The following is a 26,949-nucleotide window of genomic DNA, read 5'->3' as shown; positions in this document are numbered from 1 at the left end:
GAAGGCCCAAGGTAGAAAGAGAAAGCACAAAAGAAGTAGATACTAGAAAATTCAGCAATGACTCAGGAGAGGCCATCAGCTGCCTGAAGAAAACAGGAAAATAGAAGGTTATGCTCGGGGAAATGAAGTGAGAAAAAGACTGCCCTGGGATTGGAGGGCATCGTGGGCTGTCAGGTGCAAATGAAGGCCCACTTGAAGGCACGAGATGGTCACGAAATCGGAAGGTGCAGCGTAAAGAAGAGGTGCTGCGAGGGATCAGAAAAAGACAGGAAAGGCCCTTGTCCTCGAGCTCTCGGCCGTGCTGGAAGCCAGTCTGCTCTTCCAGATTCTAGAGGAAAGCTACCTTCCGTCTAGTATGTTTTATTGTTCTGTCAGAATGAAAGGGTGTGAACCAAGAAAGAAGAGGCAAATGGGGACGGACACACACACACACACACACACACACACACACGTCCCAGGCCAATTGCTGTGCCTCAGGTCAAAAGCAACAGTCCACACTGAGCAAGTTAGCACACTCCAGAAGGTTCCCTCTCCCAATTCTAAACACTAAATTACCCGAGAAGCTTGCTTGTGTGGAGAACTGTAGTGAGGCGTTTGCCACATTCTTAAAGGAGGGAGAAAGATTTGGATATTGAAAGAAAACTGAGCAGATGAAAAAAAGGCATTTATTAATTCCAGAAAATAAAGTGTAACCATAGTATAATGGATACTTCTCTGACCAACAGAACACTACTGGAATACAGGAAAGAGACGGTATTAGGGTAGGGTAGGTAAGCATTTTAAGAAGCATAAGTTAGTAACATCAAATTTTAAAGACTCAACGCCAGCAAAATACGTGTGCTTCTTTGTAAAGATTAATGTAAACATTAAAAGAACCAGAAGAGGTGTTTCGTAGCTCACGTTGTATGCCCTTGTGCCTGGCTTCCCTGCTCTCACAATAAAGGCCACTTGGGTCGGGGGAAGGGTACTAGCTCTACGGATGCCTACAGTGTCTCAGATGTTGTTCATTTTCGTGTTGGCATGGAAATAACCCTAAAGTGGAAGAGGCTGTCCCTTTCTAAAATGGTGTATGGAGAAAGAAATGCTGGGGTGTGGAAATTTAGGGCTGCGCAGAGATGGGAAATTACAAGACCGGAGCCCTGGTGGTGCTGTTGGGCAGGTGTAGAACTGCTAGCAGCAGAGTCTGCAGTTCAAACCCACCGGCTCATCTTTGGAGAAAGAGGAGGAAAACGCTGAAGGGCCGCTATGGGTCAGTTGATTCCGTGGCAGTGAGTAGACCGGTGGAAGTGTTTGGCGTGCGGGATGACGTCAGGAGATACAGGTGATTGGAACCCACAAACATGGGCCCTGAGCATTTGAAACTACTTTAGGAAATATTTAGGTCATCAGGAGCCAGAGGCTTTTACTTAAAAAGTGTGGCAGTTTTTGAAATCACAGTGTGGACATCTGTATTGCTGGAGGGTGTGGGGTAGAACTGCTGTAGAAACCATTGTTTTTACATTGGTGTTTAATCGGGAGATCTGTAGCACCATTTTCCTTATGTTTCCAACTCCTTTATTGAAAGAGTAAATGACTATCCGGAGAACCTCCTCCCTTGCGAACATGTAAATGCCAAAGAGGGCAAAGATTTCTAAGGAGGCATCTGGTCTTCGGCTTACCCTTGCCTTCTAACATATTCTAGGGTTGTTGAAGATTCACTCCAGCCAGTCCAATCCCCAGCAGGCCGTCCTGACAATCCCCAGCCAGCTCAAACCACTCAGCGTCAACACGTCTGGAGGCGTGCAGACCATCCTGATGCCTGTGAACAAAGGTGAGCCCTGCCGTGGGGGCTGTCAGCCCTCCGGTGGTCCGGCTCGTGTTGGGAACAGCCCGCCCTCTAGGGGTTGTGATGCTCGCTTTTTCACCTTGAGCTGTAGAAAGCCAACTCTGGGCTTGAAAGTAGAGCCCAGGCAATCACTGGTTTCTAAAAAGCTGCCCATTTCTAAAGTTGAGGCATTATGGGGAGGGAGGGGTGTTAAGCACCTATGAGAGTTTAGCTGATTAATTGGAATTGTTTTTTCAGAGGACTTTGGCCTTTATTCTAGAGTTGTTTTGGACTCTTAATCGAACACGAAGGACCCCTGGTGGGGTTCCAAGCCCATCCTCCGCTCCACGGGAGAAAGATGAGGCAATCTGTTTCCGTGAAGATCTGTAGCCTCAACAACTCTATTTAGGGTCGCCGTGACTCGGAATTGACATCATGGCAGTGGTAGCCTAGCATATAGACCCTCACCCGGGAGCCCAGAGCGTTTTGTTAAAATGACATTTGTATTTGTTTTGCCACCTTCCTTGTCATCAGTGGTCCAGTCATTCTCTGCCACCAAGTCACCTGCCATTCTACCTGTGGCGGCCCCAAGTCCGGTTGTCCCCAGCTCTGCTCCAGCAACTGTTGCCAAAGGTATGTAGGATCTCCACAGGTCGTTGCTCTGAAGTTTTATGCAAAGCATATAGTCCGAGCTCCTGGGTTGAATTGCTCACTTGATAAAAACCTACAACACGACGTTGAGGAAGTAAACTGGCATCATTTCTGTTCTCCAAGAACTCAGAGTCCAGTTTACAAGAGCTGCAGTAGACTGCAGGGAATGATAATTCAAGATAAGTCATCTAAAAAATGCTTGCTGAGATTTTTCAATGCAGGATGCCTAATATGGGTTGGAGTGGGGAGAGAGGAATCTTGTAAGGGGCATGGATTAGCACCTGAATTTGAAAAGATGGATGGAGCACCTGTAGCCGTGGGACTGTGCTCAGAGGGCAGGACTGATGCTGGGAATACTAGAGACAGATTCATGGGGCATGAGTGAGAAATAGACAGACAAGTGGATTAGACTCCTCTGGGATGTGGTTTAGAAGGGACCAGTCTTGTGACTAGTTGGTAGGGAGGATATTCTGACCACCAGAGTAAACGATGATGTGCAGTGGATCAGAGGTTCGCGTATGGCTTCTATAACATCCATGCTCGTAACTACCTGGTGGACAGTGCCTGCTACCTGTCCTGTAGCTTTACATGTATCACTAATTCTGAGTCTGCTTCAAAATAGTTTTTTTCCTTTTGCAGATGGGATACTAAAGTCTGATGCCCATTTTTGCCATTAAAGTTTTACTGGTGTATAGCCATTCCTGTTCATTTACCTATCATCCATGACTTTTCACGATCCAGCTGCAGATGTGAGTAGTTCAGACAGATCACACAAGCCACGGCATTTTGGGCTGTCTGGACCAGGTGCGGTCAGTAGGAGGTGCATTTGATAAGGTCTACATCATACAGGTTCTTGGCCAAGTAATTCTGAACTGAGGTCATAGTGTTTGTATTCAGTTTTAATTGAGGTAAAATTTTATATAGCAAAATACAAAGAGTTTATATCTATGACCATATGCTATTCTATTGAGTGTACAACTGTATAAACCCATGTAATCAGCCCCCATTCGCGATAGAGAAATTTCCATCACCTTAAGCCCCTTCCAGTTAAAGGCTACCCACTGCAGGCAGCCACTGTTCTGGTTTCTGTTAGGTGTGCCTGTTTTTGAGCGGACATAGCAGCAGCAGCACATGCATTTTGTGTGTGGTTTTTCACTCCACAGAATGGCTTTCTGCACTGTTGCATGTGTCAGGCATTCTTGTTGATTGCTCGGGAATATCCTACGTTGTTTGACTGTATCATAAATTGTGTTTATTCATTTTCCTGTTGATGGACATTGTTTCCAAGGTGCGGCTCCATGTACAAGACTTTGAGGTTGACGTGTGTTCGTTTCTCCAGTTGAATAGCTGAGTGACAGGGCAGTTATCTGTAGACCCATTGCCACTGAGTTGATTGCAGCTTACATCCACAAAGCAGAGCTGCCTCATTGGTTTCTTTTGTCTGGGGCAGGCGTGCTCAAACTACGCGCTGCAGACCACGTGGGGCCCACTGTGGACATTTATCCGACCCGCCGTGGACATTTATCCGGCCCACCGGGTGTTTTTGCCCCGTTTGTTTTTTTACTTCAAAATAAGATACGTGCAGTATGCATAGGAATTTGTTCACAGGTGTTTTTTTTTTTTTAAACTATGGTCCGGCCCTCCAACGGGTCTGAGGGACAGTGAACTGGCCCCCTGTTTAAAAAGTTTGAGGGCCCTTGGTCTAGAGCACATGAAGTGGTTCCCCAAAGAGGCTTTCTGCTAGGTCATAAACAAAGGGCTAGTAAATCTCAAAGGTTTGGATGGATACCTGCTGTGTTCTCCAGCCATAGTGGAGTGCAACTTGAAATCATGAACTGAAAGATTACTATAAAATCTCCCCACTTGTTGGGAATGAAGTTAACACATCTATGACCATGGATCAGTGGAAAAAAATCATAAGGGAAATTGGAAAATATTTTGAACTGAATGGTAGTGAAAACAACCAAAACTTTTGTGGGGTGCATATGAAAATCAGCACTCAAATGTACCATAGGGAGAATTCCAAGAGCAAAATAAGCTTTTTCTTAGAAAAGATTAATAAAAATCATAATCTTCTTGGGAAAAATTGGAACAATGAGACACTCTTTACCATCAAGAATTAGAAGGGGGATTTCACTACAGATTTTCACAGGCGTTAGAATAATAAAGAGACTGGAAACAGCCGTAAACTGACAAACTCACAAATTTGGGCACAATGAATAAATTTTCTAAAAATCTCAACCAAAACTGACACCAGGGGAAAAAATGATATTTGAATAGTGTTTTTATCTCAAACTAATGACTTCATAGTTTAAAACCTTCCCACACAGAAAACAGAAAAAGGATCTCCCCGTTTCTTAATGAAGCCAACCCAACCCTGACACCATAAGCTAAAAGAAAGACGGCAGAAGAAGCTCACAGCACCCTCTTCCGTGCCGGGTAGTGACTGCACTGCAGCCCCCTGGGGCTTAGTGCAGGGCGCAAGGTTGGCTTAACTCGCAAAGTCAGGGCCGTTCATTCCACAGAGTAAAGGAGGAAAGCCGTGTTCGTGGCTTGAAAGTTAGCTGCAGATGCAGCATTTACTCATATATAGATCCCATTCGCGGTTTAAAATCCCGGATGTGAATTCCCTTAATAACAGACTGTAATTCATTGCAGCGAGCAGGGTCGCACAGTATTGCGCCCTCTCCCCGCCCCCAATCCTCACTGCCAAGAAGTCCCTTCGACCCATAGCAACCCTGTGGGTAGAACTGCCCTTTGCTGTTTCCAAGTCTGTTAATCTAGAGAGTAGAAAATCTCAGTTTTCTACATCAGCAGAAAGTCCATGTGGCACAGTGGTTAAAACACTTGACTACTAGCCAGAAGTTTGGTGGTAGCTCCAGAAAGATGTGGCAGCTATGGAAATCCTCTAGGGAGATTTGCTTCTGCCCTTTTACAGGGCCTCTGAGTCAGCGCAACTGGAGGTAGTGAGTTTATTGTTTGGATAAACTGCTGAGATCATTTGGGATGTTTGGGGTGTGTATAGCCAGACACACCACCACAGTATCAGCTGACAGACCTACTGTGCACGGGGTTCATTGGATAACTCCGTATGAATAGCAGTGAGCCTTGGCCCCTTCATCAACAAACATTCCTGTGAAAGCTAAGCAGTAAAGAGTAGATGACATGACGATGTCCTCATGGCCTTGGGAAAGATTGTTTAATCAGGGTCCTATGCAAAGCTTGCTAAGTGACTTTTTAGCTTTGAGGTTCTGCCTTCATCCAAGAACATTCAGAGAGGAAAAGTCAAGTCACCGCCTACCAGCGGTTCTCAGCCTGTGGGTCACGACCCCTTGGCAGGAGGGGTGTCGAACAACCCTTTTACAGGGGTTTTCCGATTCCTAACAGTAGTAAAGTGATAGGAAGTAGCAACGGAAATAATTTTATGGTTGGGGGGTCACCACAACATGAGGATCTGTGTGAAAGGGTCGCGGCCTTAGGACGGTTGAGAACCACTGTTCTAGACGGTACTTGCAATACGAATACCAGATGGGGCCTCAGATCCAGCATTTGATAGGAAGAAGACTGACACCTCATTTTGTTGTAATGGGAAAAAGATGTGAACAGACGCTGCACAGAAGAAGAAAATGCAAAGAGCTCATGCACTTGTAGTAAAGTTTTTTCCAGCCTCATTAGTTATCAGAGGAGTGCAGATAAGATAAATAGGGGGATACTTTTATTGCACCAACTCATCCTCACACCTGTGGCCAGAATCGACAATGACTCAGTGATCCTAGGTCGTTTCTGAGACTCAATCTCGACAGGAGCAGACAGCCCCAGCCCGCTCCTACAGAGGTACTCGTGGGCTTAAACTGCTGGCCTTGTGGCTCGCTGTCCAGTGCCCAACTGCAGCGCCCAGGGCGCCTTCTGGTGCCAGAAGCAGTACAGAATGAGAAGAACTGACCACACGGAATGTGACGCAGCTATGAAGCAACTGGAAATCCTCTTGTACTGCTGGTGGGACTTGAAATCAATCACATCACTTTGGAAACCCATTGGTCATTTTCTGGTTAAATGAAATGTATATTTGCCCCGTGTTCGAGAAAATTTCCAGGAAATGGGTACATGGGTCCACCAAAAATGTATGTAGAAATTTTCTTTGCCATGCTGTTGGTAAAAAGCTAAAAATATACTGACACACAAGAGTCTTCTAGTATGATTCCGAGTCACATGTAACTGAAAGTGGGCACAGGCAGAGCAGTAGTTGGCTTTGGCAGGAGGGGCTGGCAGGAAGCATGAGTACTGGGCTGGTCCGAGGTGCAGGTAACCAGGGTGTGCGCTGAAGTGAAAGTTCTCAGCCAGGACTTGTGGGTTTGACTGTGTGCACGTCTGCATCGGGGAGTAAGATGTACTGGCTGTCGCATGTGGACCCACTCGGGTGTGGAGCAAGAAGATGACCTGTAGAGGCCACTGGGAACACGGCTCGGGGCTGCTGTATGAGATGGACCGTGTGGCGAAGCAGTCCAGAAGCCCCGAGAGTGGTCGTGGGGTTCTGATTGAAGGAGACTCTGGAGAGAGGGAGGGAGGAGGGGGAGAAGCATGACTGTCTGCCCACAGACTTGCTAATAGGAAAGCCTGACTAATGATTAGGTTGGAAATTCCTAAGCAAAACAGAGGTGGCAGGTGCTTTCTGCTTTGTGGCTCAGAGCACTGAAGAAAATGCTGCAGGATGCTAGCGGGGAGATGACATCCCCAAGACCCTAATATTAGAACACAACGCTGGCAGCTGCTGCAGCTTCATGCAACACTCATTGTTCAGTCACTTGTGTGAGTGGGTCTTTAGGAAAATTCCACAAGGCTATTCTACTGCCCCAGTCTTGTCATGAGCTTGGAGTTGCTCCTCCCCCCCCCCCCCCCCCCCCCCCCCCAGGCTAACAGTTCTTCCCTTGTCTACTAACCCTGTGGTCACAGGAGCCATCTGAGGCCCCCGCTGTGTGTCTGCCACAGCTGGAGTGGCCCTTGGCTCCTGGGCTGCATGGGAGAGCGTGGTTTCTGGCTGCACGTGTCCTTCCGTCCTGAACCCTGACAGTTCTCTCTGTTGCTCTTCCCTGATAGTGAAGACCGAACCCGAAACACCTGGGCCAAGCTGCTTCCCTCAGGAGAGTCCGACAGCAGTGAAAACGGAAGAAAGTTCTGAGCTGGGAAACTATATCATTAAGTAATTATCTCAGTCCTTTCTACAGGAGTTCTGCGCTGGGTGTCTTTAGGGTGCTTTGTTAACACTGTGCCTTAAAAAAAAAAAAGGAAGGAAGGAAAAACACTGAACCCCACCATGCCTGAGCTGCGTACGGGTAACAGTGGGTAGCGTTGTGCGTTAGAGGTAAGCCCCTGGAGACCTTCAGTCCACGTGCGGCGAGCACTGACCACCTCAGCATAGGTGAAGAGCCTGGTGGTACACGTGGGCGGCACTGCTGTGTGTCTCTGCACGCTGCAAGGTCCCCTCTAGTTGAAGCCGCCAGAGTGCACTTGGGTTTCGGAATTCGATTACTTCGGTGTGTACACACCTTGTGTCTGACACGCCAGCTGCCTTTTGCTGGGCCGCCCACACTCATTGCTTCATGGGAAAATGCTTCCTGAGGTTTTTCTAATGTCCCGAAGGAGAACTCAGCCCTGACCCCAGAGACTTCTCAGGCTGCTAGGAACATTAGAGACAAAGCCGTTGTCACACAGTACAGAGAGGCATGAACTGTAACCTCCCCAAGAGGCGTCAGCCGGGGAGCATTTCTCTGCTCCAGTCGCAGTCACTCTAAAGATAACGTTTGTGTGGCTACGCAAGGAAAGAATAGCGATGAACTGCCGGTGTGGCATTTGCACACGTGGCCTCGTCGCTTTGCTGAGCCGAGGTGAGTCCCTTTTCATTAGCGCGCCTCGTCTATCAGGAAGACCCGGGAAAGGAGGTCATGGCAGTAGAGCTGGCGAAGTCGCAATTTCCTGGAAAGGGGAAATAAACACAAATACAATACGGGGGGCTTCAAAATGGCCTTGGGAAAAAGGCACTCTTACCTGCCGTTCCCACGAACTCTTTGAAGGCCCTTTGCTTGTGTGACTAGATGCTGCCGTGGGAGTGCAGTGTGTGGTGCTGACGTTTGCTCCTCCTCTCTTCAGGATAGACCATTTAGAAACCATCCAGCAGCTCTTAACAGCAGTGGCGAAGAAGATCCCGTTAATCACAGCAAAAAGTAAGACACTTGTACCCTGAACGCAGGTGCAGATACCTCTCTCTCCACCTGTGAAGGACGGGGGTATTGATGCAGCGTAAACCACGTGATACTGTATTTTAAATTCAGAGTCACATGGTCGTTATTCGCCAGAAGCACGACTAGCTTATCTACGGGGATTTGAATGTTCACTAGCCTTTCATTGTTTTCCCTGTGTTGGCTGTGAGCAAAGGATGTTTATTCTTTCGTCGAAGTCATAAGCCTGCTGTGTATGTGATTAAAGCTCTGCGTTGGGTTTCCTGTTTGCTGGTAAGTAGTTACCGTCTGCCGTGTGCCAGTCTCTGGTGATGGTGGCTGGAGGAACTGGAAGTGAAGCTCGGCATCACACAGGTGTTGAGACAAGGTCAAGCCCAATGGAGGCCAACGCAGATTATCATAGTGCTTACCTCGATGGGCACGTGAGCCTGATAGAGCAGGTAGAGACGAAGGGGCTGACTTTTGCCAACTGTAATAGTAAAGGAGCCCTATTTTTCGGGTGAAATTCAGGGGGGTTGGGAGGTGGGGGTAAAAGTAGACACAGCACAATGTGCGCCTTCTCCACCGTTCTTAACCGCACGGCCGCGAGGCTGGGAACGTGCACCATATCCCCGTTCTGCTCCGCCAGTGCTTGCTCACCACTGGCTGGACGGACCGCCCTGTCGAGATCCCCTCTGTGTCCCCGCAGCTCCGCAGGAGTCTTGGCCCGAAGCCAGTGCTCTCGGCAGACACTTTAACTGGGCGCATCTCTGAGGGAAGCCCCGGTGGCCGAGTGCCTAGGCATTGGGCTGCGGGCCGCAAGGCCCACCGTTAGAAAACACCAGCCACTCAAAGGGAGGGGAGGAAGGAAGGCAGGGCTCTCGACTCAGCACAGCTGCAGTTTTGGAAACTCGCAGGTGAAGTCCCACACTGCCCTGTGTGGTCACTGTGACTCGGCCCCGACGGGGTGGCCAGGAGCATGCTGTCTGTTGTCGTCAGTTGATTCATATGCTGCTTTCGGAGGAGTAATCAGGCTCAAGGTTTGAAAGTCGGTTTCAGGCACTAGATCTAGAGCTTCCTCCAGCCTCAGCATATGAATCTGGATCTCAGGAGCATTGGAAGCGATTCTCCTCTTTCGAATCCGTGTCCATCTATTGGGTCCTCAAGGACCAGCCCTTTCTTCTGGTCTCATGGAGGCAGTGGGTAAGGCCTGCAGTCCACTTCCTTCCTGCTCAGATTCCCGGGTCTCCTTCCTCTCTGGTTCCAGGTGAATGGAGACCAATCAGTATGTCTCAGGTAGCCTCAAACAAGTTCCTAGGCCCCAGGCACTCCTTGGTGAACAAGTAGGTGGAACAGAAACTCTGAAAACAATCGTAGGTCAGCCTGGGCCAAGCCACCAGCCAGGATCCTAAACCTTTGAACCAAGAAAACTAGTCTCAAGGGATCACTCCAGGCAGTTCAGAGTGAGCTTCATGGGGCCTCATTGGCAGTGGAGAGGCACCTGTCTGAGGGCACCCACTTCACCACTTCAGCGTCCATGGTGCCAGGACCACTGAGCCCCAGCACTGCTGGCCAAGGCTCACCCCGCAGCCTTTCAGCTGCAGCTACAAATACAGAATTGTAGAGCTGGAAGGGACTTCGGAAACTTCCCAGCTTGCACACTGTAGAGCAGTGGTTCTCAACCTTCCTCAGGCCGCGACCCTTTCATGCAGTCCCTCGTGGTGGGGACCCCCAACCATAACGTTATTGTCGTTGCTACTTCATCACTGTCATTTTGCTACTGTGATGAATCAGTTGACCCCTGTGAAAGGGTCGTTTGACCCCCAGGTTGAGAACCGCTGCTGTAGAGAGGAGGAAGCAGAAGCCCTGAGAGGTGAGGCGTTGCCCGCGGCCTCGGAGAGTTTGCAGCCGGGCCTGGGCTGGGGGCCAGGACGCCGGGCTCTGAGAGTGGTGTGGTGACCTTGGCCCGGCTTTCCGTGGCCATAGCGGTGCATCACCGTCACCTCTCTACCCAAGATGTCACCTTAGCCCTGCCATGACACCACTTAAAACATGAGTGTCCAGTAGAGGAATCTGAAGAAGCGATTGGACGCAGCGCCAGCAGATAAGGTTTCGTTGAGTTGGCCACCTCCCTCACTTTGTCAATGTGTGTCGTCCAGGTGAAGACGCCAGCTGTTTCTCTGCAAAGTCCCTGGAGCAGTATTACAGCTGGAACATTGGGAAGAGGAGAGCGGCGGAGGTAAGCCCACCCCTGCCCTTTGGTGCTCAGGCCACTGCCAAGAACCTGTGGGGGGAAGAACCGAACCACTCGGGTTAGTTTTTAAATCTGCCACCTGGCCCATTCCAACTCTCAGTGATCCGATAAGGGGGTTCTGAGGCTCTGAAACTTTCCTGGAGCAGACAGCCTCATCTTTTTCCAATAGAGCAGCTAGTGGGCTTGAACCACCCACCTGGCAGTTAGCCGCCCACCAAGAGGAAATGAAAACCAAGGAGTACCACAGTCATGCTTTTTTCTTTAGACAATCAAAAATGATTCTAACAAGTTAGTGTGTGGATGTGTTTCGGCATACGGCTGTTAAGCTGAAAGATCTACTTATGATTCCAAAAGTTTTCCTTTCCTTTTAAGTGGCAGAGAGCAATGACAATACGAAAAGTCTTACAAGAAATCCTGGAGCGGAACTCACGATTTCACCACCTGACGCCCCTGAAAACGAAGCACGTTGCTCACTGGTGTCGCTGCCACGGCTACACGCCCCCTGACCCTGAGAGCCTGCGGAGCGACGGGGACACCATCGAGGATGTGCTGACGCGCATTGACAGTGAGCCTGGTGAGCCCCTGGGAGACCTCAGAGCTCTGAGCACGTGGAGGGCCTATGAGTGCCCCAGCCGGACTGGGCCACCCACCGGGCACCCTGAGGGCCGGCCTAACTCACCTCGTGCCCCAAGATAAAAAGGACTGCCCCTTCCCTCTGACCTTTGAAGTACCATCCATCTCTTTGAAGGTGGGAACTATCTTAGCTCTGTCTCCAAAACCGATCTTGCTTGCGAGTATGCAGCCCCGTGTTGGGGGCACATCTGAAAGTAAGTAGCGATGCTGTAAGGGACGTGGACGGCTACATGGTAGCCCACTCACTCCCTGCCACCCAGTCGATGCCTCTTTGAGTTTCCAAGACTGTAACCCAATGAGAATAGAAAGCCTCCTCTTTCTTCCATTGAACTGCTGGTGATTTTGAACTGCTGACCTTTTGTTTAGTAGCCCAGCGTGTAACCACTGTGCCACAAATCTCCTGTCTTCCTGTTCATCCAGAAAATGAAAGGGAGGGACTAGCGGGTGCCCAGGGCTTTGCAGTTTGCGTGTGTCTCATTCGGCTCCTTTACAGGCAGCCTCACTCAACGTGTCCCAGAAAGACGGGTTTGAACGTGTGAGGAAAAATCCAGGAGTCGTTGCTCGGGCTGTGGGATGGCCTGCATTTCCAGAGCAGAGTCAGAATCCCGTGCCGTCCGCTTAGTCTCAGGTTGCACTGAGCGGACGTGCGTCCTCGTGTGGTGGCAGGCCTCCTCATCCCAGATGGGAAGCAGGCCAGCCCCCTGGGTGGTCCTCGCCCTCCTCTCTGGTCCTCAGGCCGTTGGCTTTGTCTCGTTCAGAGTGCCCGTCGTCGCTGTCCTCTGCTGACAGCCTCTGCCGGAAACTGGAGGATCTGCAGCAGTTTCAGAAGCGGGAGCCCGAGACGGAGGAGGAGGTGGATGTTCTCAACCTGTCCGAGCCGGTCAGGAGAAGCATCAAGAAAGAGCAGGACGAGCAAGAGGAAGAAGTGAAGTTCTGCCTGCCACCCACGCCGGGCTCTGAGTTTATCGGTGACATCACACAGAAGGTAGGGGCCGTGGCTTTGGAGTTGAGAGGTCATAGATTGGGTCAAGTCAGGCGCATGACGTGCACGGGTGACCTGCTGGGTCCCAGAAGTCCCCTGTAGACACAGGCTGCCCACTGCAGGCCCTTGGCAAGGACGGTGATGACCTGTGAGCGGGTTGCTCATCGGGCATCTACTGGAGCCAGGGCAGCTACATAAGGTGGGGGTATTTGTTTCATTGTTTCCTTTCACCTCCCTCATTTGCTCAGGAGAAAAACACCTTTTCTTGTGAAGCATGTCAGGATGTTTCCACGGTATTTCCTTCGGAGGGTAACCTTTCCCTGGCGTCTCTCCAGTGTCCAAGCCGCCCCGCCTGTGGTGTGCGTGAGGGCGGCACAGGCCACCTTTCTGCGACAAAGCATAGGTTGTCCCCACCTCTGTGGAACGTTGCAGCTTAGCACCTGCTGCTGCAACGTTCCCCAGGACCCGGAGTGGAGACAGCATGCTTGGCACCTGGGGTGGGGTGGGGGGGTGAGGGCTTGTGTGTGCAAATGCCGGCCCCAAGTATGCCCCCCTCACCTCCTCACAAACGGCCTTAGGAGCTTATTTGAGGCTCCCTGGTGTTGACCCCGCTCACTCTGTACTCCAGACAAGCCCTGGCCATGAGAGAGACTGGGGGCACAAGCAGGATGGGCGTACGTGTTGCACACTCAGCCAGAGAAGGGAAAACCGGCGGAAACTGCCTGTGCACTTGTCCAGAATGTGCGCAGCCCCCTTCCCAGCAGGCATTGCCGTGGCCCGGAGGGTGTTGGCTTGTCTGGAGACGACGTGGGCACTGAGGAGGCCGCTTGCTCTTGCAGATCGGGATCACGCTGCAGCCGGTGCTGCTGCACAGGAGCGTGTGTGCGTCCGTGGTGGAGGACATGATCGTCAAGGTGGGTGGGCGCTGCCGCCGACGGGACCTCTCCTCTGAGACTTAATTCGTGCTTCCTCCTGCCCCTTCCCCTGAATATTGAAGCATCTACACAAGTTGTGTTCCACACCTTAAAGCAGCGGTTCTCAACTTGTGGGTTGCAACCCCTTTGGGGGTCGGATGACCCTTTCATAGGGGTCACCTGATTCATAACAGTAGCAAAATGACAGTGATGAAGTAGCAACGAAAATAATTGTATGGTTGGGGTCACCCCCACATGAGGAGCTATGTGAAAGGGTGGTGGCATGAGGAAGGTTGAGAACCACTGCCTGAGAGGTATCACTTGGTGCCAGGGCAGATGTTTCATAACGGGGGCAGTGTTCGTTGCCTCAGGGAGGCGGCAAGGGCAGAGAGCCTCCTCGGTCCATCATCTCCACCTATCCCAGCCAGAGCCCCCGTGGCTGCCCTGCCCCAGCTCGGAGCTCCTAAAATTCTAACTCCTACCTTTCCTGATTTTAGACCATGCGATAGTCCTTTATTCTGTTCACACTACTGCCTCTTGGTCTGTATGCAGGATCTACATGAGCACCGTGCAGTGCTCTGGAATGACTGTTTTCCTCAATGCTATCCACAGTTGATTATAATTCACATAATCTAATAGAGAAATCAGGAAATCAGTGAAACACAATAAAACATTTTCCTAGTCCTTCTTTTTGAGCTAGGATCCATTGGACATCAGCGGTGATGTCTCTTATTCCATCCTCTTCTGAATCTTGCTTGCATTTGTGGCAGCTCCCACAACCATGGTTGAATGCTCTTTGCCAAATTTTACTTGTATGACCCTCCAGCTGGGGGACACCACATGGCCACCCTGGCTGCTCACAGGGCCGAGGCATGCCAGTCCAGCCTCTTCAGACCTTCGTTCCTGCGGAAGGGTTTCTGTCGGGGGTGGGGTGAGGCAGTGAGCAGGCAACAGCCTTGGGATGACCGCGTTTTCTGTTGCAGGCCACGGAGCAGCTAGTGAACGACATCCTGAGGCAGGCGCTGGCCATCGGATACCAGACAGCGTCGCACAACAGGTCAGTGGGGCCGGGCTTAGAGGGCTTTCCCCAAAGCCCGGGTGTCCGCTGAGAGGTTGGATGCTTGCATCAAGCCACTGCCCGTTCTGGAGCAATTCTCGGCCACACAGTCTCGGGGAATCTCGGCTGTGCCTGCGGCCTGCTGCCACATCGCTGCTCCAAAGACGCCCGCAGCTGCAGGCTCGACAAACAAAGGCCAGCTGTTCGCAGGACAGCTCACAGCAGTGCCTGCGCCATGTCAGGCATGGGGGCCCTGCACCGCTGTCCTGCGCCACTCCACGCTGCTAGTGGGAAATCGTCCCTTTCCCTCTCTGACAAGATTCTGCCCTACGCAGGTTTTACTACGTTACCTAATTTACTTCTCCTGATTACTATCATTCGTGTTCACATTGCCTCTTTAGAAATTAGGAAACTGAGCCGTGGAAGGTAATTTTACCTGGTTCTCCCAGCAAATAGCAGTAGAACCTGGATTCACACCCAGTGCTCCTTGGCTCTCAAGCCTACAGCTCCTACTTGTCATTGTACAGGCCCCAGAATCTAATTCTTTCTCTAGACCCTAACTCACTGCCTGCCATGACCTCAGATCTTTATGGGAGTAGAAAACGCCGTCTCCCACAGAGGGGCTGCTGGCTTTGAACCACTGACCTTGCGGTTAGCAGCCCAGTGCTGAACCACTGAACTCCTGGGAGGAATGCTGGGTAGGCGTTCCCCACATCCCGGCATCCCACTCTGATAAGGAAGGGCTATTGTAGATTTCTAATGTGGTCACCGAGGGCCTGCCGACCTGAGCAGGCCTCAGTCCGATGAACATTAGGCTGGGTGGGAATAAAAAATGTAGACTGAATAGAGGAGGTCTTTCTGGAATTTTACTTCCTGTCCTGCTGGAAGCCTGCGAGTGTGCTGCCTGCCTTCCGGGTCCTGCTTCACCCCATGGCCCGCTCTGGGGAGGGGCGGCCGGAATGCGTCGGTGGGCACGCGTAGCGGGGCAGAGTGCCACCTCCTGCCCTCCCCAGTCAGGAAATGTGGCCCCAGACTTGTGCGGTGCTTTGACTCGGCTTTCGTCTGCTACGTCTGAATTACAAATAGGGCTCTGTCCACTCACTTCTGTCCTCGGTCCTTGCAGTCTTTTCCTGACCAGAGGCATCTCCTTGACCCTGTCATGCTGTGAGTGGGCAGTGGGCACTGAGCCTGGGGCAGGCCTTGCTGTGACTGCGAGCAGGCTGTGTTGAAGAGGAACACAGCGGGGGTGGGGGACATGCTCGGCCGCCCCACCCCTTCTTAAGGGACCCCACTCCCCATTGTCTCTTCAGCAGGGCCAGGTAAGGGATGCCTCCTTGGGTGTTGTGGTGAAATTGCTAGACGCACCTGATCCCCCCTTTCCCCAGCAGGGTTCCCCGAGAGATTACTGTGAGCGACATCCACCAGGCCCTGTGCAGCAGCCCTTCCCTGGACTTCCTCACCAACAAGCACATGGGGGTGCTGACCGAGGACCAGTGAGCGAGGTGCCACCAGGGTGGGGTGGGCGGGGACACGGCGAGCCTGTTTCGCTGCCTCCTACCACCAGAGCGCGCCTCCCGGGGGGCTGCCTTGAGGCTTGACATTTGCTTCCTGGTTCTGGAGCACAGCTTGTGCTGTCTGTAACACGCCCCCACCCCCCAAGGGACCTCCAGGACAGACTGTGGTGACAGGAGCGTCCCTGGGCTGCAGGCTGGGGCTGCAGGTCCCCTCCACAGCAACCCTGGCACCTGGCCCGCATTGACCCTGGCCAGCCTGCACCTTGGCCCACGGAGTGGCCGAGAGGAGAGGTGCCACCCATGAACGGGCTCACAGGGTCCACCGAGGGTACTACAAGCTGAGCCGGGGCTCACTGCTGAGACCCCAAGCAGGAGGCTGGGCTGGTGCTGGTAGCAGACAAGGGCCGGGCTTCAGCTCTGCTGGGGTCGTTTGTGCTACATGGGCTCGGCGCCCCGGTCTCCATCAAGGGATGTTTCATAAGAAGAAAAGTGTTTAAAAGAAATGCCTGTGAGTGCCTTAGAGGTAGAGGGGTGACTGCCCAGACCCGACACAGGGGCATGGGTGCCCTCCTGCCCTGCCAACGGCGTCTGACAAGAATCAAGCCTGGGTGCGCATCTTGTTCCTCTGTTGAGAGCCGAGTGATGTGAGTGATGTGCTCGTGTGGCATGGTTCAGCTTCCACGAGGCAGGAGGTGGCTGGGGGGGCACCACAGCTGAGGGCTGCATGTGCAGAGGGTAGGGTTCAGCAGGACGTGAGGGTTTAGGATGTAAAGACCCCCGACAGTCTGTGTCTGAACTGCCCCGAGCAAAATAGGCCCAGCCAGCAAGTGCACCTTAGACGGGCTTAGAGGACGGGAGCCTGGATTCCCCCTGCAGGCAGACTCCTGTATTGCAGCTTTGACGACGACGATGAAGTCCTAAGTATCCAGTCATTTAACAGCTCCTATGTGTTTTTAATGTTTCCATTGTGCTGTATCATAACGTGTAACATAACTGTGTAACCAAATGTCTACAATAAACCTTTTAATATATGTGATGGGTTTTTCTGAGGTTCCTGGATTGGGAAACAGACAAAAATCTGAAACCAAAACATGGAAGAAACGGTACCAACCCTGGAAAGAAGGATTTCTGACAACATGAGATTCCTGTCCCCTGCCCCGGCACCAGCCAGGCAGAGAGGAGATGGCCCTTCCACCAACCAGAACCCACACTACTGGTTCACCTGCTGAAGCAGATGGGCCTGTGCTGTGACCCACAATTCATTTCTACTGCAAGTCCTTGGGTTGGACCATCATGTGTCTTAAAGACTAAACATGATGGAAGATGTCCACAGTGACCACTCCATCAAGCCCCAGCGTGAGCTAAGGGCAAAGCAGGGTTCCTGCAGGAATTCCTCCGGGACTATCTTTGAGGTCCGACTTCATGTAAGTGCAAGCTTGCGTTGTCTGGAGACGGACGCTGGGCAGGCCTCGCGCCTTCAGCCAGGAGCCCCAGAGCAGGCCCCGAGCGGCTACGTCCCTTCCCCCCAGAACCTGGAGCCCAGGTGCCCTCTTCCTAGGGTGGGTGGGGCTCACAGGGTCCAGCTTTTCTCAAACGTTACTGTTTGGGGTTTGTGCTAACGCCCTGGCCTTCTGCACCACAGCAGAGGTGGGACTGAGCACCTGGACTTGCCGCAGGAAGGACCTTGGTGCACCAGGCTCTTGGTCACTCGTCCTGTCCTGTACAGGGGTAACCTCTCTGTGAACTAGTCTGATGCTTGAGAGTTAACGCTTGAGAACACTCACTCTGGTTGTGCGTCCAGGCTCATGGTGACCATTTGGCTGACAGTAACTAACAACTTGAAATAGTTTGGGTTTGTTTTTTTTGTTTTTAATTTATTTATGGAATTAGTACAAACATGTTTATTGTATATAAACTTGCAGCAAGTATCTAACCAAAACCCAACCCACTGCTGTCATTTCCATTCTGACTCCAGCACAGGAGAGACCGAAGTTTCACCCTCTTTGCCGATGCCCCGTCCTCCTCCCACTGAGCCGCCTTTCAGTTAGCAACTGGGAGCTGACCCACAGCCCACTTTCCCGGCATAGTTAGCTATACTTTACTGCTTTTCTGTCTGCTTTAAGGATAGCAGTGTGGACTGGGCCCAGTGAGACTTGTCTCTGCTGCGGAGGGTGGTGATGTGACCCAAACCCACTGCCATGGAGCCGGCTCTGACTCATAGCCACCCTCTAGGAGGGTGGTGGAATTGCTGCCCCGTGGATTCCGAGACTAACTCTACAGGAGAAAAGAGCCCGTTTTCCCTCCCACAGAGCACTGGTGGTTTGGGACTGCCGAGGAGTAATGCAAGAAAAACCGTGAGTAGTGAGTGGGTGAGAGAGCCGGTCTTGTTCAGGACCCCATATGGTGCCCCTTGCAAGAACCAGGCCACCTTGTGCAGTGTTGTTTCCTAGCACCAACACTGCCAGGGAGGGCAGCCTGATCTGTCCAGGCGGGCCCAGGAAGGCAGGTAGGACCGACGGCAAAGGCCTGAGGGGCTCTCCAGACAGGGCTGGTGGGGAAGCGCTCTGAGCTGTGCGCCTGACACAGGCAGGCCCTGATAAGGGAGCACACATTGATGCCTGCAGACCGGCCAGAACTGCAGATGGAGCTGGGGCAGGGTGGCTGTGTACTTAGGCAGTAAACAACACTGGCGCTTTAATGGGCACCCCCTGTGCCAGGCACTGCACCAGAGAGCCGCGCACGCCACTCCCAGCAGGACAGCGCAGCCTGCTTGCTGGAGAGAAATCATGGCTTAGACCCTAGATTAGCTTTTGCCCCTGGGTGCTGGAGGAGGTCACCATGAGAGGGGGTTCTGGTGGATTCAGAAACGCCACTGACCATACCGGTGTAGACCCGGTGGCCCCCAGGGACCGTGGCAGTGACCACAGCACCGCAAAGTCCTTACCGAGAGACCAGCATGTCTGCTCTCGTGTGGATCATTCATTCATTTGAAGAATCGGAAAAGGAGATGGTACGTTTCTGGCATTTTAGTAAAATTGGAGCTTAAGCGGTTCATCTTCATTTCCCACACGAGGCCCAGCGGGCATCTCATCTCAAAAACACTCAACATGCAAATCAGTAGAGTCTGAATAAGAGTCCGTTGTGCGTTCTGTTTTCCCTGGGAAGGGTCCTCTGCTGGAGGGAGGGACGACATCAAGTCCAGAAGCTGGCAGAGCCGCCCCGCCCGCCTAGAGTGCAGTGAGGGGCTAGCTGAAGCCCCCTCCATGGTCTCCCACAGCAGGTGGGCTTGTGGTTTGAAGGGTAGAGACCCAAAGGGACCTGTCTACAAAGAGCCCAATGCTTTGCTGGGGCCGTGGCAGGCAAGGCAGGCCGGTGGAGTGACCCAGAAGGGGTGAGCCCCCGCCTCCAGCGGGGTGGGCAAGGGGCGCTGTAGGTTGGTTTAAATGACATGTTAAGGTCTCTCTGGGACTATGGCAGATGCTACCCCTTCCCCAAAGCTCCCAATCTTGGCGTGTGTAGTACTTCTAGCGTTAGGGGGTGTGGAGTGGGGTGTCAGTCCAGTGTGGGGTGCAGTGGTTAGACACTGGTCCCAAGACATGCTCTGTGCAGACTTGATCTCTCGGCCTAGAGAAGGGCTATGTGGAATGGGACCACCATCCCCACCCCCATCGGCACCACGAGATACACAGGTGATGCCCTGAGCTGTTTCTTCTGTGGAGGGCATCCCCTGGGGTTGCCTAGGTTACAGTGCTACGCATGCATGGGGGGCAGGGAGGAGGGGGGGCAACAAGTGCCTGCTGCTGCAGCTGCTGCCCTCCCAGAGCAGTATCCTGCAGGCCAGAGGTCACCGCAGGGGAGGGCTTCCAGCACCAAGGGCTCCATGGATCCTCCAGGGAGAATGGAGGGGCTGTGGCGGGGTGGCCTGCCAGCAGGAGTCTATAAATAGCCCTTGGCCTCAGCCAAGCCAGGCCGCTGCCCCGCTCCAAGGCGCTGCCAGTGGGTTGGTCACACGTTGAGAATCCGAGGAGCTGGGGCCTGGAAGATGGCCGAAGGGTTGGGGGTGAACTTTGTGCTCACCTCTGGGACCTGAAAGGACAGACACCATGGTCAGCAAGCCCTCCCTCCATTCCTCCCGCCAGTGCCGGGGGTGGGCGTGGGGGCAAGGGGCCCTCCTCCCAGGCTCCTGCGTGCCCTCCAGTGAACAGGGGGGGGGGGTGCCCCCAGTGGATAGGGTGGCAAAGGGACCTTCCATTCTTGGAAGGTCACCCCTCCTTCCATCTTCTCGTAGCTGCACTGGTCACCCCTCCTTCCATCTTCTCGTACCCGAATCTCTCCCCCCGGCCCCCTCCCCTGAGGTCACCAACGTCCATTGGCAATTCAGAGGGGAAGACCAGGCCAGCACTGAGAAGGCTCTTGGTTTTCTGTCATGGCTGTCCCCTGGCCACCCCACCTCGGTGCACTATCCACAGGGGATTCTAAGACCCTAAGCTGGCTGCGGCCTCTGCCCCATCCTTATTCCTGCTGACCTGGAAGCCAGCCCCAAGGCCACTGTCCCAGCCAGAGCTGTGGGTGGTGATGACCGTGGCTGGCTTCGCCTTGGAGGCTCTTGAGGGCGTCGCTCCGGTCCAGGCCTGGAATTCCTGTCTGAAACACAGCGACCGCCTCAGCCCTGCCCAGGGTGGGCCACCCTGCCCCCACTTCCCACCCCACCCCTCAGGAACCCCTGCCGTGCGCGGTGCTTCCTGACTGCCCACCACAAAGACATGACAGAAACACAGGTACCCAGGCAGCTGGGTGCAGGCTGAGCTGCCCTGCACCTCTGCTCTGCCCGCCCAGAGACCAGCAGCTCCGGCAGCAGTTTGGCTGACGTGTCACCTGACCTCAGCAGCCCAACGAAGCAGGAGCAGACCTGGCTGGCTCCCCCAGGTGGGAGCAGCGCGTGGTCAGCACCGGGATGTACATGCCTCCCAAGACAAAGCCAGTCCCAGCCCCTTCATCCAGGGCGTGGGCTCCAGTCATGCCCAGGGCAGTGGAGGGCTGCACAGTGACCAGCCCAGCTGTGGCTGCGTGCCTGGTAACCATGGTTACTAATGACCAGGAGGGAAAGACTGCCCCCCCTATTCGGTGTGGTTAAACTGACAAAAGCAATGTCATTTAGTATCTCCTGCAAAGAGAATGAGTTGTAATGGTCATGTTCTTAAAAGCATAAAAGATCCTCTGGCTTGCACATGGCCCTGGCGTAGTGGTTATGAGTTGGGCTGCAATCTGCAGATCGGCAGTTCCAAACCACCGGCCGCTACTCTGGAGAAAGATGGGGCTTTCTACTCCTGTGAATGGTTACAGTCTCGGAAACTCAGAGGGGCACTTCTGTCCTGTCCTGTCGGGTCACGAGGAGTCAGCATCGGTCCAATCGCAGGGAACTGGTTTTTAAGCTGAGGGATTATACATTGAGCTGCTAACCACATGGTCGGGTATTCAAGCCAACCATCTGCTCCGAGAGAGACAAGGCTTTCTCTTCCATCTTCCTCCTGTGGGGTCGCTATGCATCAGAATCACCTCGATAATGGCAGTCGGCTTATGCCTGTGACAGAAAGGGGGACAGGGTGCGGGGAGGGGCGTGTGTGCAGACAGTTGAGGCTGCGGGGTTGAGTCCATCCCGGTCCCCCCTCCCCCCCCAAAGAAAGGGCTGGTGATCTCCCAGGGATCAGCCCAAACCCACTGCCATCCAGTGGGCTGCATCTCGGAGCGGCCTTCCTAGGGCTGCGCAGCAGCTGGTGGGCCTGGACCACCAGCCCCACCCGCCAGGGCAACCATGGGGAACCAGAGCCTGCTCTCAGAGGGAAGACAGAGCCCGCTAGCCCGAGCCTCATCTCGTGGGGAAGGGTCCGCTGGCTGGGGCTGCACCTACCAAGGACCCTGGAGCTGCCTTCACTGCATCCCCGCCCAGCAAGGCCACCTCCCTGTGGAGCGCCGCCAGACGGGCTGGGAGGGGAGCTGGGAGGGGAGCTGAGCCGGAACCTGAGCAGGGGATTTTTGCTTCTGAGGCTGGGAGGTTCCGAAGACCAGCTGTCCAAGCCATCTGCTGCTGTCCCTCCTGGGGAAGCAGGTCCTCCCCTGGCCACTGTCCTTCTGTCCCTGGACTGCTTCTCGGGCCTTCAAGAAGGCCCCAGAGTGGAAGCCCAGCCATGGCTTCAAGGGGACAGGAGCTGGAGCCCCCAGAAGCCAGGCTAGTGCTGGGGGCCCGGCCAGAGCACGCTGCAGCAGAAGAGAAAGCACAATGGGCCAGCAGGGCCTGGTGACTGTCCGGGAGGAGAGGGGAGGGCATGCCAAAGGAAACAGCCCCACCGAGGGCCAAGGAGACTTTATCAACATAAGTTGGAGCCTTGGTGCTGTAGTAGTTGTGCTTTAGCCTGCTAACCACAAGGTCAGCAGTTTGAAACTACTAGCCACTCCAGTGGAGAAAGTTGAGGCTTTCTCCTCCCATAAAGTTATGCTCTTGGCAACAAAGCCCATGTGGAAGAAGTACACCAGCCTGTGTGACCACAAGGTGTCGAAGGGATCAGGTATCAGGCATCAAAGAACAAAAAATATCATTGTGAATGAGGGGGGAGTGCGGAGTAGAGACCCAAAGCCCATCTGTAGGCAATTGGACATCCCCTTAGGGAAGGGTCATGGGGAGGGAAGGGTCATGGGGAAGAGATGAGCCAGTCAGGGTGCAGTGTAGCAACAATGAAACACAACTTTCCTCTAGTTCTTAAATGCTTCCTCACCCCCACTGTCATGATCCCAATTTTACTTTACAAATCCACCTAGACCAGAGGATGTACACTGGTACAGATAGGAACTGGAAACACAGGGAATTCAGGGCCAGTGGTGATACCGGGAAGGTGGGGTAGAAAGGGGGAACCAATCACAAGGATCTACATATACCCTCCTCCCGGGGGGACGGACAACAGAAAAGTGTGTGAAGGGAGACGTCGGACAGTGTAAGACATGACACAATAATTTATAAAGTATCAAGGGTTCATGATGGAGTGGAGGGAGGGGAGAAATAAGCTGATACCAAGGGCTCAAGTAGAAGCAAATGTTTTGAGAATGATGAGGGCAACAAATGTGCTTGACACAGTGGATGCATGTATGGACAGTGATAAGAGCTGTATGAGCCAATACAAACAAAAAGTTAACACTGAAAACCCAGAGACGGTTCCACCCTGACCTACAGGGTCCCCACGATTCAGAATCGACTCAGTGGCAGTGAGTTTTCTTGTTTTGTTTCGTTATCAGCAGGAGTTGGAATTAATTCATTGGCAGTGGGTTTAATGGCCGAGTACCGTACCTGCTGACCCCATGTGCACTTAGGCGGGGTGGGTATCTGAGGCTACAGTGAAGGGTGGCCCGGGACACCATGGGGTCTGGATTCAGCCCAAAGTGGCATCAAATTCCTTCATTTCTCTAAGCCTCAGTTTTCTTTGCTGATAAATGGGCTACTGATCATACGCATGCCACTCTGGGCGTGGGTGCTCAGAAAAGTAGGGGTTAAGTATGATGACCCACCTAGGAAGGAAGGAGAGAGATATGACTGGGGGAGCAGCCCGGAAGTGGGCGGGTTTGGCTGACCAGCCCTGAGTGGAGTGCAGGAGGGGAGGCTCTGGGTGTCTGCAGCTGAAGGAACCCAGGCTGGACAGGCAGGGGAGGCAAGAAGGTGGGACTGCCGGGGTGGGAAGAGGTTGAGGCCCCAGGGACTCTGGGCAGCTGGTCAGGGAATCCTGGGTCACAAGTGGCCATGCACTAACTCTGATGTCTTGGGGTCTTCTGGGTCTGTTTCTCTCCGAGCTGCTCAGTTTGCCTAGGTAATGTGCGCCTTATGAGAAGGCGGGTGGGACAGGCTGCCCACGCCAAGTGGAAGAGCTGGGAGGTGGAGGGTTCGAGGTGGGGGCAGTGTGCTGGGGAACCAGTGGGGCCAGGCAGCCAAGCTCTTATGCCTGCTGTACTGCTGTGGACATGGTCAAAACCCGGGGATCCATCCCTGGCGTCCCCACCTCCTGTCTGTCCATCCACCGGTTCCCTCCACAGCAGACAGCCCAGAGCCCGAGGTTGGTGACTGAGAGGAGAGGAGGTGGCGGCGATGGCTTGTTGGCGGGTGGCATCGAGTCGGTTCTGGCTTGGGGGACCCTTTGTGCCACACAAAGGCACACTCCCTGGCCCTGCTTCACAGTCACTGTGCCTGAGCCCATTGTGGGTCCACCTCCTGGTCACAGGTCCCAAGCATGGGAGAGACAGTCCCAGCATCCTCGGTTCTCAGGAGCAGTGTCCACAACACACCGGACCTGGCTCCCCAAGATAAAGCCAGTATTCGTCAATGACACGTCACAACCCCCTTCTTCCGAGTCCACAGTGCGTACGAGACAACAGAACACACCACGGCTAAAGCCAGGCACACCTTGGCCCTCAGAATGACATCCTTGCTCAGGTAACGCTTTAAAGAGGTCTGCAGCAGATCTGCCCGGTGCAATAGGGCGATTGATTTCTTGACTGTTGATTGTGGAGACGCTCTACAACTCGGACCCCTCTGTCCTGAGAGCCTTTGGGAGTCACAGATTTGGGCTCTGAGGCCAGGCAGCCTTGAGGGCCACACGAGAAGTTGTGTGACCTTGGTCACCCAGGTTCCTCCTTGGGAGGATGGGGACAGAACTCAAAATTCACTGCTACTGTCTCTGCCGACTCAGCGACCCTCTAGGACAGGTAGAACTGCCCCTGTGGGTTTCTGGGAGGGTAACTCCTCTTTTTTAATGCCTGGGGCTAGATGGCTTTATTAGTGTTAACCAGGGTTACAAAGGACTTAGGAGTTGGCATGAGGACCCTTCTTGCCAAAGGAGGGTGCAACATCAACGAAAAGCCACCTGTGCCCGGCCAGTTCCCGTCCTCCATCTTGGGAGTCTGCCCCTTCACTTGCCCGGCATGAGCCAGGGAATCCTGGGTTTTGCCTCCAAGCATACGCCAGTTACTTCCAGAGCGGCAGGTCTCCAGCCCCACACTGGTTTAGGGAAGCCCCATCCTCCAGGGGTAAGCCTCGTAAGAGCACAACCTGGTCTTCAGGGGCCTGAATCTGAGCCACTGGCTCCTGTGGGCCACCTTGAGGGTGTGCCACTTGGGCATGGGCAGAGGGCGCTATGGTGTAGAGGAGTATCACGCTCAGGAGAGTAGAAAGTCCAATTGTACTCCCTCTGAGCAGCTGCTAGTTTCGAACTGCTGACCTTATGGGTTAGCAACCCACCGTGTACCCTCAACACCAACAGGCCTACTCTAGAGCGAGGCCAGTGATAACCCCACAGGGTTCTTAGGCCACAGGGAGGCGATGCATGCAGAATGCTATACTGGACATTGCCCACATTATCAGAAAGCCCATCCACCCAGGTCTGAGTTATCTCCCTGCAAGTCCTAGACCCCAAACCATTCTCCCCTGGCCGCCACTCCTGACACCTCCTGGGCTGCAGACCCCCAGACTGCAGGCCTCCCCCAGCCCTGTTGCCCAGGGGCTGCCAGCCTCCACCTTCCCACGCGCGTGTCAGTGAGCACACAGCCACCCCAACACCACCTCCCATCAAAGTTCTTAAACAGTGCAGGCCAATCAAGCAAGGACACGTGTAGAGAGGTGGGGTGTTCTAGAGGTCCTGAGAATAGCACTGTCACTTGTGTGCATACATCTGTCAGAAGCCAGCCACCTGTCCACTCTAAAAAGACTGGATTTTACTGTATGGAAATTACATCTCAACATCGTTGATTTTTAAACACCATAAAAGTTGGGAGGGAGGAGAAAGTTCATAACAACTGGCCCTTTGATTGCACAAGGGAGACGTGATCCCCCAAACAGAACCCGATGAAAAACGAGGATTCTCGTCACTGAGATTTTTTCTCCGGTTCTTTTAAATGTGTGTGTTACATGTGTGGATACATGTGCATGGTTTACCAAAAAAAAAATTTTTAAGCAAACCTTTGAAAAGTGTATGTAGTCCTTCCCACCCCGGGTAGCTCCACCCGCACCCCGTTGCCCCCTGCGAAGCGAGCATTTTCTTGCCGCCTGCTCGGAAGTGCTCTGGGTCTCTTGGAGCAGGTCTGTGTGTCTGCTCGTGTCCCCTTTGAAAGCAGCAGCAGCAGCAGCACCTGCCACCTGCTTTTTCTACACCTTGCCCTCCGACAGATAGGGAAGCTCTGCCCTGGGATTCGCAGTATCTCACCCGGGGCTGTAATTAACCAGACCCCACATCCGAAGGGCCCCGAGATGAGGTCCATCATCCTCAAGGGTGCTGCTGGGAACATTCCTAGAAGTCGACAGACGCGATCCACGGAAGCCTGGTGTTTTTAGTAGCCTCCAGCTAACACAACCTAAAGATCCCTTAAGAAAACCCCGAACCCATTGCTTTCCACTTAAGGTGACCCTATTAGGATGGAGCTGAGCTGCCCATAAGGGTTTCCAAGGCCGCATTGAAAGGAAGCAGACCTCCTCTTTCTCCTTCTTAGGGGCTGGCGCTTAACCCTGTCGGTGCTGCAGGTGGGTACTCTATTCCCTAGGAGGCGTAATTTTCATGTCCAGGCATCCATCCACAAGGGGTGGGGGTAGGATCCGCACAGTAAGAATCATGAAAGACTGCACAGACACTCAAATGCACGTGAAGGAGAAAAAGGCCAGGTTATGGTTGGGGCTAAAGGGGTTTATTTTCTCATTTCCCATTTTTCCTGCAGTGAATATGTACTACTTTTGTAGCCAGAGGGACCCATCCTCCTCTGCCACCCACCAGCGCCCTCTGGGCTCTGTGCCTCTGTTTCCCCCGACGAGGTGGTCTGGGTGTGATGCCCCCACCCGCCTCCAATACCTGTACGACGTGGTCACCGCTGCAGCCGCGTCAGCATCCCCGGTGGGGAGCACGTAG

General features: G+C 53.3%; 2 protein-coding genes across 6 annotated transcripts in view; one reads left to right on the top strand and one right to left on the bottom strand.

Moving 5' to 3' along the window:
* Positions 1-17,052, top strand: part of YEATS2 (YEATS domain containing 2) — a 94,406-nt gene extending 77,354 nt beyond the window's left edge. For 3 of the 5 annotated variants that reach the window (XM_045296400.1, XM_045296396.1, XM_045296397.1), the window contains 10 exons: positions 1,682-1,810; positions 2,339-2,437; positions 7,550-7,652; positions 8,600-8,673; positions 10,827-10,906; positions 11,294-11,495; positions 12,313-12,539; positions 13,376-13,450; positions 14,434-14,507; positions 15,893-17,052. In XM_045296400.1, coding sequence (XP_045152335.1) covers positions 1,682-1,810; positions 2,339-2,437; positions 7,550-7,652; positions 8,600-8,673; positions 10,827-10,906; positions 11,294-11,495; positions 12,313-12,539; positions 13,376-13,450; positions 14,434-14,507; positions 15,893-16,004 — 1,175 coding nt within the window. In that variant the 3' untranslated portion in view covers positions 16,005-17,052. The remainder of the gene's footprint in view (positions 1-1,681; positions 1,811-2,338; positions 2,438-7,549; positions 7,653-8,599; positions 8,674-10,826; positions 10,907-11,293; positions 11,496-12,312; positions 12,540-13,375; positions 13,451-14,433; positions 14,508-15,892) is intronic. The other 2 variants (XM_045296398.1, XM_004713453.3) reach the window with 2 other exon arrangements.
* Positions 17,053-19,032: 1,980 nt separating this feature from the next.
* PARL (presenilin associated rhomboid like) overlaps positions 19,033-26,949 on the bottom strand; it is a 41,532-nt gene continuing 33,615 nt past the window's right edge. The window contains exons 10-11 of the mRNA XM_030887351.2: positions 20,548-20,665; positions 19,033-20,107 (exon numbers count right to left, since the gene is read on the bottom strand). Coding sequence (XP_030743211.1) covers positions 20,027-20,107; positions 20,548-20,665 — 199 coding nt within the window. The 3' untranslated portion in view covers positions 19,033-20,026. The remainder of the gene's footprint in view (positions 20,108-20,547; positions 20,666-26,949) is intronic.

Source organism: Echinops telfairi, unplaced genomic scaffold (assembly GCF_000313985.2).
Source record: "Echinops telfairi isolate 266 unplaced genomic scaffold, ASM31398v2 ScPeMD7_7407;HRSCAF=8445, whole genome shotgun sequence".
Classification (NCBI taxonomy): Eukaryota; Metazoa; Chordata; class Mammalia; order Afrosoricida; family Tenrecidae; genus Echinops; species Echinops telfairi.
Note: the sequence above shows the minus strand (reverse complement) of the source record. Positions and strands in the feature narration are given on the sequence as shown.